The sequence below is a fragment of the Trichomycterus rosablanca genome, chromosome 12 (genome assembly GCF_030014385.1).
Source record: "Trichomycterus rosablanca isolate fTriRos1 chromosome 12, fTriRos1.hap1, whole genome shotgun sequence".
NCBI lineage: Eukaryota > Metazoa > Chordata > Actinopteri > Siluriformes > Trichomycteridae > Trichomycterus > Trichomycterus rosablanca.
Window position 1 is genome coordinate 35,423,613 of NC_085999.1, and position 10,120 is coordinate 35,433,732.

At 38.9% G+C, this 10,120-nt stretch overlaps 1 protein-coding gene across 1 annotated transcript; it reads left to right on the plus strand.

Annotated features, from left to right (window-relative positions):
- The first annotated feature begins 1,000 nt into the window (after positions 1–1,000).
- On the plus strand, positions 1,001–10,046 carry LOC134324183 (E3 ubiquitin/ISG15 ligase TRIM25-like). Its single transcript, XM_063005880.1, has 11 exons — positions 1,001–1,552; positions 2,031–2,126; positions 4,851–5,084; positions 5,925–6,114; positions 6,226–6,296; positions 6,400–6,459; positions 7,140–7,202; positions 7,306–7,365; positions 8,045–8,107; positions 8,211–8,270; positions 8,673–10,046. The coding sequence occupies exons 1-11, from the start codon at positions 1,004–1,006 to the stop codon at positions 8,733–8,735; spliced, it is 1,509 nt and encodes a 502-aa protein (XP_062861950.1). The 5' UTR covers positions 1,001–1,003; the 3' UTR covers positions 8,736–10,046.
- The last annotated feature ends 74 nt before the right edge of the window (positions 10,047–10,120 follow it).

Consider the following 10,120-nt stretch of genomic DNA (forward strand, 5'->3'; position numbering starts at 1 on the left):
TTTTACACAAGATTCATCAGTTCACATGTTTAATGTCAAACACAGTCATGGACAATTTTGTATCTCCAATTCAAGTCTTTGGACTGTGGGAGGAAACCGTGCCGATCCAGGTACTGAGACCCGTGCTTCTCTGAATTGACAAGCCTACGACGGCTGCACATTCTTTGGCCATAATATTTCGACTTTATTTTCATAATAATTTCGACTTTATTCTCATAATCATTTCGACTTTAATCTCGAAGTAATTTAGACTTTATTCTCATAAAATTTTGACTTTATTCTCATAATATTTCGACTTTATTCTCATAATATTTTGACTTTATTCTCATAATCATTTCGACTTTAATCTCGAAATATTTTGACTTTATTCTCATAATATTTCGACTTTATTCTCATATTTCGACTTTATTATCATGATATTTCGACTTTATTCTCATTATATTTTGACTTTATTCTAATAATATTTTGACTTTATTCTCATCATATTTCGACTTTATTCTCATAATATTTTCGACTTTAATCTCGAAATAATTTCGACTTTATTCTCATTATATTTTGACTTTATTCTAATAAAATTTTGACTTTATTCTCATCATATTTCGACTTTATTCTCATAATATTTTGACTTTATTCTCATAATATTTTGACTTTATTATCATATTTCGACTTTATTCTCATAATATTTTGACTTTATTCTCATCATATTTCGACTTTATTCTCATAATATTTTGACTTTAATCTCGAAATCAAAACTTAAAAATATTTTTACACTTTTTTTTTCTTCTTAAAAATACTACTAAAAATACTTCATGTCCCTTCAGGGGCTCCGTAGTATTAATATATTTTTGCCTAAAATGATTATTTAATGCCCCACCTGGTGGTAAAACACTACCACACAGCTGCTACGCCCAATTACCCAGGAACAAACAATCTGCCCCCGTTACAGAGAAAAGGAAACCGATTTGGAAGTTTCGTTTTGATTGTGAGAGAAGCGAGGAGAGAAATGGCGGAGGCCAGATTTTACAAAGATCAGGACGAATTAAACTGTCCAGTTTGTCTGGATCTCTTGAAGAATCCAGTGACCATCAACTGTGGACACAACTTCTGCATGGAGTGTATAAATATATACTGGGATCAGACCGGAGTTTACTGTTGTCCTCAGTGCAGACAGGCTTTCACCCCGAGGCCTGTGTTACACAGGAACAACATGCTGGCTGAAATGGTGGAGAAACTAACTGTTAATGCTGGATCTGCAGACCTTCAGTGTGGTTACTGTACTGAGAGAAAAGAAGAAGCCATCAAGTCCTGTCTGACATGCATGGTTTCCTATTGTGAAACTCACCTTAAACCTCATCTCACTCTTCCAGTGTTGAAGAACCACAAGCTGGTCGATGCTGTTGCAGATTTACAGGAACAGCTCTGCAGTCAGCATGGTAAACTTCTGGAGATCTTCTGTCAGACTGACCAGAGCTGTATCTGTTATTTGTGTATGGTGGACAACCACAAAGATCATAAAACAGTCTCAGTTGCAGCACAGAGAAATGAGAAGCAGGTGAGAACCAGAACTGAAATCTTTACACAAAATGTTTATGTTGATTTGAGATTTAATCTAGATACATGTGTAACAACAGTATGTCTTCATTATGAACGTACAATATATGGTATGCTATTAAGTAATTGGACACCTGACTATGAGCTTGTTGGAGATCAAATTGAGTAACCCCTGTGTGATCCTTTCTGCTATAACAGCAGCCACTCTTCTGACAAGGCTTCTCACAAGATTGTTCTAGTCATTTCTGAGTTTTTACATTCAGAAGTGGGTTGATGTGGGTGAATAATTTAGTTCTTTAAATAAATGGAATTACAGTTGACCACAAAATTACTTTTTTGTAATATTATGTCCTGTTCAATTAAACGAGTAACCATTACAATTCAAACATTATTCAGAAAGATGTATTGAGACAGAAACTGTAATGAAATAATGTTTTAAATACTCTTTAAATGTGTGATTGTTTCATACTTGTACCTAGAATCAGGCAAAGGAGCTGCAGAGGAACCTCCAGCAGGGGATTCAGCAGAAACAGAAGACAGTGAATGAGCTGAAAGAGTCTGTGATCACTGTAAAGGTAAGTATTGAACAGAGGTTTTAGAGTGTAGCAAACAATAAGGAGTTCAATGTTCTGTGTCTACATTCTTCTTCCTCTGGCTGCTCCAATTAGGGCTCACTACAGCAAATCATTCATCTCCATCTTGCTCTGTCCTGAACATCCTCCGTCTTTCACACTAACCACCTGCATGTCTTACTGCATCTATAAACCTTCTCTTTGGCCTTTCTCCTCTTCTCAGAACTTTTCTCCCTATAGAGCCATTATCTCTCTGATCCATCTGCACATGCTCAAACCATCTCAATATGGCCTACTTAACTTTGTCTTTAAAACATCCTACTTGCACCGTTCCTCTTATAAACTTTCTAATTCTGTCCATCCTTCTGCTAAATGTTGTTATTAAAAGTTGTTTTGTGAGGCCGCTCAGGTGGCGCAGCGGTAAAAACACACGCTGGGATCTCGAATACATTGTATCGAATCTCAGCTCTGCCTACCGGCTAAGGCTGAGCGGCCACATGAACAACGATTTGCCTGTTGTTCAGATGGGCGGGACTAAGCCGGATGGGTTCTCTCTCTCATGACTGGTGCAGTTACTCTGCTGGCTGATTGATGGCGCCTGCACAGAGATGAGAAAAGAGTGCTCTCAGGGTGTGTCTCTCGGTACACAACGCTGAGCTGCACTGCACTCGTCAAAGTGTAGGTAATAAAATGCATACGGCATGTCAGAGGGGGTGTGGGTTAGCTTCGTTCTCCTCAATCAGAGCGTGGATCGGCATTGGTGGAGAGGAAGCATGACGCAATCGGGCAATTGGACGCACTAAAAGGGAGAACATGCATAAACAAAAATATATAAAAAAGTTGTTTTGTGTACTATGATATATACAGTTGTGTTCAAAATAATAGCAGTCCAACATCACTAACCAGATCAATCACTGTTTTTGGTAGAAATTATATTTATACATGGCAAAAAATTTACTATTAGGTGTAGTCAATCATGACATGCATGCTGCTGATTCTGTGTAAATGAATAATTAACTAAAAGGGGCGTGTTCAGTGTGAAGTTCAATTAGTGAGGTCATTCAATCTGAAAAAATGGGTGTCAAACAGGTGGCCTTTATTAAAGTATAGAAGCAGCAGATGTTGTACATGCTGGTTATAGTGCATTTCTCTCTAAAAAACAGAGTAAAATGGGTCGTTCCAGACATTGTTCAGAAGAACAGCTTACTTTGATTAAAAAGTTGAGTGGAGAGGGAAAAACATATAAAGAAGTGCAGAAACTTATAGGCTGCTCAGCTAAAACGATTTCAGATGCTTTAAAATGGCAACCAAAACCAGAAAGATGTGGAAGAAAATGGAAAACTACCATTCGAATGGATCGAAGAATAGCCAAAATGGCAAAGACTCAGCCAATGATCAGCTCCAGGCTGATCAAAGAAGGTCTAAAGTTACCTGTGAGTACTGTGACAGTTAGAAGACGCCTGTGTGAAGCCAAGCTATCGGCAAGAAGCCCCCGCAAAGTCCCATTGTTGCAAAAACGACATGTGCTGAAGAGGTTACAATTTGCCAAAGAACACATTGACTGGCCTAAAGAGAAATGGCGCAACATTTTGTGGACTGATGAAAGCAAGATTGTTCTTTTTGGGTCTAGGGGCCGTTGTCAGACGACCCCCGAACACTAAATTTAAGCCACAGTACACTGTGAAGACAGTGAAGCATGGTGGTGCAAGCATCATACTATGGTGTCGGGCCTATTTATCGCATACCAGGGATCATGGATCAGTTTTAATACATCAAAATACTTGAAGAGGTCATGTTGCCTCATGCTGAAGAGGAAATGTCCTTGAAATTGATGTGTCAACAAGACAATGACCCCAAACACACCAGTAAGCATGCAACATCTTGGTTCCAGACCAACAAGATTAACGTTATGGAGTGGCCAGCCCAATCTCTGGATCTTAATCCAATAGAGAACTTGTGGGGTGACATCAAAAATGCTGTTTCTGAGGCAAAACCAAGAAGTGCAGAGGGATTGTGGAATGTGGTCCAATCGTCCTGGGCTGGAATACCTGTTCACAGGTGCCAGAAGTTGGTTGACTCCAGAAAACACATATGTGAAGCAATTCTCAGAAACAGTGGTTATACAACTAAATATTAGTTTAGTGATTTACAGGAAAGCTTAATATTGAAGCATTTTTCCGTTTACACAGTAAATGTTTGAGTTTGTAAAGAAAAATGCAGACACTGCTATTTTTTTAAACAGCCTAATATTCCCTTTTCTTCACTTTCTGTAAAGTAATAACAAATTTGATCAATTTTAATTCATATTTTGATTTGGAAAAGAATGTGCAGTGTTCTCGATGCATTTGTGTGTATGAAAATAAAAGCTATTATAAGAATTCTGAGCTTTATTTACTTTTTTAAACACACTGCTATTATTTTGAACACAACTGTATGTAATGTCATTTTCATATTTTGCCACCACTTTATCGTGCTCAGTGTTGCAGTGGGCCTGATTGGATTTTGTACCTAAACACTTAACTGCAGGCAGTGTTAGCAAACAAATATTTATTATATTTGACCATCAAATGTTTTGCCTCCTCAGACTCTGCCCGTTTTTAATGGGAGTGTATATCAGAACTAATGATCTGACCATGATCTAACTTCAGCGGTTCTCCTGGTGTAACATTCTGTTCAGTCCAATAATCAAATCATTTAGTTCAGTCTAATGATCAAATCTCCCAACAGAGCTCAGCACAGAAAGCGGTGGAAGAAAGTGAGAAGACCTTTGAGGAACTGATACGCTTCATACAGAGAAAGCAAGCAGAGGTGTCAGAACTCATCAGAGCTCAGGAGAAGTCTGAACTGAGTCAGGCTGAACAGCTTCTGGAGAAACTGGAGAAGGAGATTAGTGATCTTAAGCAGAGAGCAACTGAGTTAGAGGAGATTATACAGACGGAGGATCACATTCGCTTTCTCCAGGTAATGGTGACAGGAATCAGTTTTTATAGACATTATTTAGTCAATTCAGCCTTTATTAATTCTTGATAAAAAGTTTGTGAGGTCAGGCACTGGTGTTGGACAAGAAGGCTTGTAGTCCCCCCCAACCTCCTAAAACAGACTACTGTGTCACCTGAGCATCTGGCTAAAGATTTGAAGTTTAAAGATTGTTTTAAATAATTGTCCTTGGATATGCATAATTCTCCCTGTTCTTTTTGGCGACCTCTGCTGGTTGCACAACACACATGCTGGCTGAGTAGCACTACAGGCTAACATACGCATCCAGTGGTATTTATGGACAGCTTTAATATGTACAGAAGACCACACTGTTCTCTCTGTATTTCTCTGCATTACATGTCGATGCCTCAGCCAGAAAGTAGGAGTGGCTGTTGCAACCAGTTTACATTTACATTTATGGCCGGGCGGCACGGTGGCTCAGTGGGTAGCACTGTCGCCTCACAGGAAGAAGGTCCTGGGTCCTGGGACGGTCCGGGTCCTTTCTGTGTGGAGTTTGCATGTTCTCCCCGTGTCCGCGTGGGATTCCTCCGGAGTTAATAGTTAATAAGTCAAGCAATTGAGGGTTAAGGGTCTTGTTCAGGAGCCCAACAGCGACATTGGCAGTGGTGAGGATTGAACCAGTGACCTTTTGATTGCTAGTCCAGTACATGAACTGATTAACTTCCACTGCTCTAGCCAGTTACATCTATTGATTCCCCGGCCAGGTGATGGATGTTTTATTGGCTTAAAATCACATGTTTAGGTTGTCTTTAGGGAAACTGAAAATACACCCATCAGCTTTTTTTTACCTTTCTCTCTCTGTAGAGTTTCATGTCTGTTGGTGCCTATTATGAATCTGACACGTCTCCTGCCATCACTGCAAATCAACATCTGTCATTTGATGAAGTGAAGAAAGCGGTCTCTGAGCTAAAAATACACGTAGAAGAATTTGTTAAGGAGGAATTCAACAAAATTCCTTGCCACTTAAAAGATGCTGTTCTTTTAAACAGACCAGGTAAAACCATCACTTCGAAAAATAGAATGTTCATGTTTTTATTTGTAGGGGGTCAAAGCTTTGGGTTTTTGTGTGTTTGAATTCATGCATTATTTATTTATTTCTCTGCAGCCACAACAGTTGACACATTTTCATCTCTGTCAGAGTTAGAAAATATATTACGTTTGCAGAACATGTTAAAGGTATGTGTACACACGGACACCAGCAGACAGTGTTAATGAGAGCTGCAATGTTTAAATTACGTTTACTTTGTTTCTCCTTGTTCTGCTGCTCATGCATGTTTAGGAGTCGCCACAGAGGAGGGCTTCAGCCAACCCCATAATCCCATCAGACAATCATGACTCTGTAAGTACCCACTAGTGTAATTGTGCCCTGTTAGCTTGTGCTGCTAAAAGAAATGTATTTCATAAACGTTGCTGCTGTAAAACCGAGCAGGTTAAAGATTAAATCTGTCTTGTTGGTTGGGCACCTACACCAACAATGATTGGCTCGTTCGTCAGGGTTGGATGCCGGAAGAGATTCCTCATGAGATGCACTGAGCCCCATGTGAACTCGTCTCATGCAGGTGAAAATAAGCGGGCTACTGCACATGTGTCGGAGGGGGTCGTGTGTTAGTCACGGCTTCAGTCAGTCAGGGTTAAAATTGGGGAAAAATGCAAAAAAAGAGTTGGATTTAATAACATGTATTCTGTTGTTTACTGCTTGGAAAAGCTGCTCGTTCTTATGTACTTTCCCAATCTGCATAGAGGTTATACTTATAGAAACTTAAAAAACAACTATTTTTAAGAAGGCCTTTACAAAAGAACAAAACGTCTAGATCATTTAGCTTTGACACATTCATTCTAGTTCAGGTTTACAGCTTGAGTACATTAAAAAAAGTAAGTTGACTACAATAATTACATGTGATTATACATAATTTATCTCATAAATCTTGTAAACATAAAGATTCATGTACATGTTGCTTCTACTATTTTTCTAAAGGAAGCATTTGTGTCTCTTTAATGAACCATTTTGTTTTTCCACAGGTGCGGAGGAGACTCACAGAGCGACAAAAGGGAGAAATAATAAATTTTCAGAACATGTTCCAGGTATGTGTACACACAGACACCAGCAGACAGTGTTAATGAGAGCTGCAATGTTTAAATTAAGTTTACTTTGTTTCTTCTTGTTCTGCTGCTCATGCATGTTTAGGAGTCGCCACAGAGGAAGGCTTCAGCCAACCCCATAATCCCATCAGACAATCATGACTCTGTAAGTACCCTCTAGTGTAATTTTGCCCTGTTAGCTTGTGCTGCTAAAAGAAATGTATTTCATAAACGTTGCTGCTGTAAAACCGAGCAGGTTAAAGATTAAATCTGTCTTGTTGGTTGGGCACCTACACCAACAATGATTGGCTCGTTCGTCAGGGTTGGATGCCGGAAGAGATTCCTCATGAGATGCACTGAGCCCCATGTGAACTCGTCTCATGCAGGTGAAAATAAGCGGGCTACTGCACATGTGTCGGAGGGGGTCGTGTGTTAGTCACGGCTTCAGTCAGTCAGGGTTAAAATTGGGGGAAAATGCAAAAAAAAGAGTTGGATTTAATAACATGTATTCTGTTGTTTACTGCTTGGAAAAGCTGCTCGTTCTTATGTAATTTCCCAATCTGCATAGAGGTTATACTTATAGAAACTTAAAAAACAACTATTTTTAAGAAAGATTTAACAAAAGAACAAAACTTCTACATTATTTAACTTTGACACATTCATTCTAGTTCAGGTTTACAGCTTGAGTACATTAAAAAAAGTAAGTTGACTACAATAATTATGTGATTATACATAATTTATCTCATAAATCTTGTAAACATAAAGATTCATGTACATGTTGCTTCTACTATTTTTCTAAAGGAAGCATTTGTGTCTCTTTAATGAACTATTTTGTTTTTCCACAGGTGCGGAGGAGACTCACAGAGCGACAAAAGGGAAAAATAATAAATTTGCAGAACATGTTCCAGGTATGGGTACACACAGACACCAGCAGACAGTGTTAATGAGAGCTGCAATGTTTAAATTAAGTTTACTTTGTTTCTCCTCGTTCTGCTGCTCATGCATGTTTAGGAGTCGCCACAGAGGAAGGCTTCAGCCAACCCCATAATCCCATCAGACAATCCTGACTCTGTAAGTACCCACTAGTGTAATTTTGCCCTGTTAGCTTGTGCTGCTGAAAGAAATGTATTTCATAAACGTTGCTGATATAAAACCGAGCTGGTTAAAGATTAAAACTGTCTTGTTGGTTGGGCACCTACACGAACAATGATTGGCTCGTTCGTCAGGGTTGGATGCCGGAAGGGATTCCTCATGAGATGCAATGATGACCTCTGGATGATGGGGATCAGTGCGTGACTCTCTGTGCTTGCGTGAGACTGAGCCCCATGTGAACTTGTCTCGTGCATGATTATACATAATTTATCTCATAAATCTTGTAAACATAAAGATTCCTGTACATGTTGCTTCTACTATTTTTCTGAAGGAAGCATTTGTGTCTCTTTAATGAACTCGTACCATTTTGTTTTTCCACAGCTGCAGAGGCACCTCATGATGCAAGAAAGGCACAAACATTTAGCTAGCCGTTTTAATAAATAAATTTAAGTAGTTTGGAGAGGGAAAATTTGGGTGGTGGACACAAAGGTATCAGAGAGAAGGAACTTACAAATTCATCAACACACTAAAACAAAGATTTTCTTAAAAAAAGAAATTACAGTTTATTAATTTTGACATTTGTTTCTTTTTTCTAATTGTCTGGGCGGCACGGTGGCTCAGTGGGTAGCACTGTCGCCTCACAGCAAGAAGGTCCTGGTGGTTCAATCCCCAGGAGGGGCGGTCCGGGTCCTTTCTGTGTGGAGTTTGCATGTTCTCCCTGTGTCCGTGTGGGTTTACTCCGGGTGCTCCAGTACGTCCAGAGACGTACAAGTGAGGTAAATTGGAGATATAAAATTGTCCATGACTGTGTTCTATATAATCTTGTGAACTGATGAATCTTGTGTAATGAGTAACTACCGTTCCTGTCATGAATGTAACCAAAGTGTAAAACATGACGTTAAAATCCTAATTAACAAACAAACAAACTCTAATTGTCTCTACCTTTAATGTTTATTTATTGGTTTAATGGCATGTCAACACATTGATTATAATCATGAGAGAATCGTTTAGTCTTTTCTTTTTTTTTTATATTTATATAAAAGATCAAATCATAGTCTTTGTTCAGCTTTTGTTTTTTTCTGTGTGTGCTTTCAGTTGTATATTGGTATAAAGTCCTCCCACAGTCCAAAGACGTGCAAGTGAGGTGAATTGGAGATACTAAATTGTCCATGACTGTGTTCGATATAACCTTGTGAACTGATGAATCTTGTGTAATGAGTAACTACAGTTCCTGTCATGAATGTAACCGAAGTGTAAAACCTGACGTTAAAATCCTAATAAACAAACAAACATGGTCTGGAGAAACTCAAGTCTTTGCAGCTCTTGTAAATAATTAGAAGAGTCAGTTAGAATATGCCTGATGAAGACAAGTACTTGGTAAGGTTCACATAATGGAGCCTCTACTCTTCTTACTGAGTGAGTGTGTTAGCACCCAGTGTATGCCACCTGATCTCTGCGTTTTTCTAACTGGAAGTTTTGTTGGGTGTTAACTTTCGGGCATATTCGTGTTCGGAGCTTGTTTTGTTCTTGGGTTTCCCATTCAGCCTGCCATCTGTTTCTGATATAGCTGTTTATTACTGGTTTTGGGTCTGAAGGTGGGAGTTTATGCTTCTTTCTGGCTGCCTGGTCTGTGTTGCTGCAGTATCCTGGTATCCAGTACATTTTATGTAATGGTTTCTTTTGGTAAGCTTTTGTATCTTTTCCAGCATTTGGTTTCTGATTAGGTGTTGCGAAGGCTTCTGCTGTATAACTAAAGCTGTGTAATGTCTACCTTTAATGTCTTTAGTTTAAGCCACCTCCAACAACAATATATTAATAAAACACATCTC

Excerpts from the sequence above, each read along its gene's own strand:
- LOC134324183 (XM_063005880.1), top strand. The coding sequence starts at position 1,004 with ATGGCGGAGGCCAGATTTTACAAAGATCAGGACGAATTAAACTGTCCA. Across the intron at positions 6,297-6,399 it reads GTTTGCAGAACATGTTAAAG|GAGTCGCCACAGAGGAGGGC; the intron begins GTATGTGTACAC and ends ATGCATGTTTAG. Across the intron at positions 8,271-8,672 it reads CATCAGACAATCCTGACTCT|CTGCAGAGGCACCTCATGAT; the intron begins GTAAGTACCCAC and ends GTTTTTCCACAG.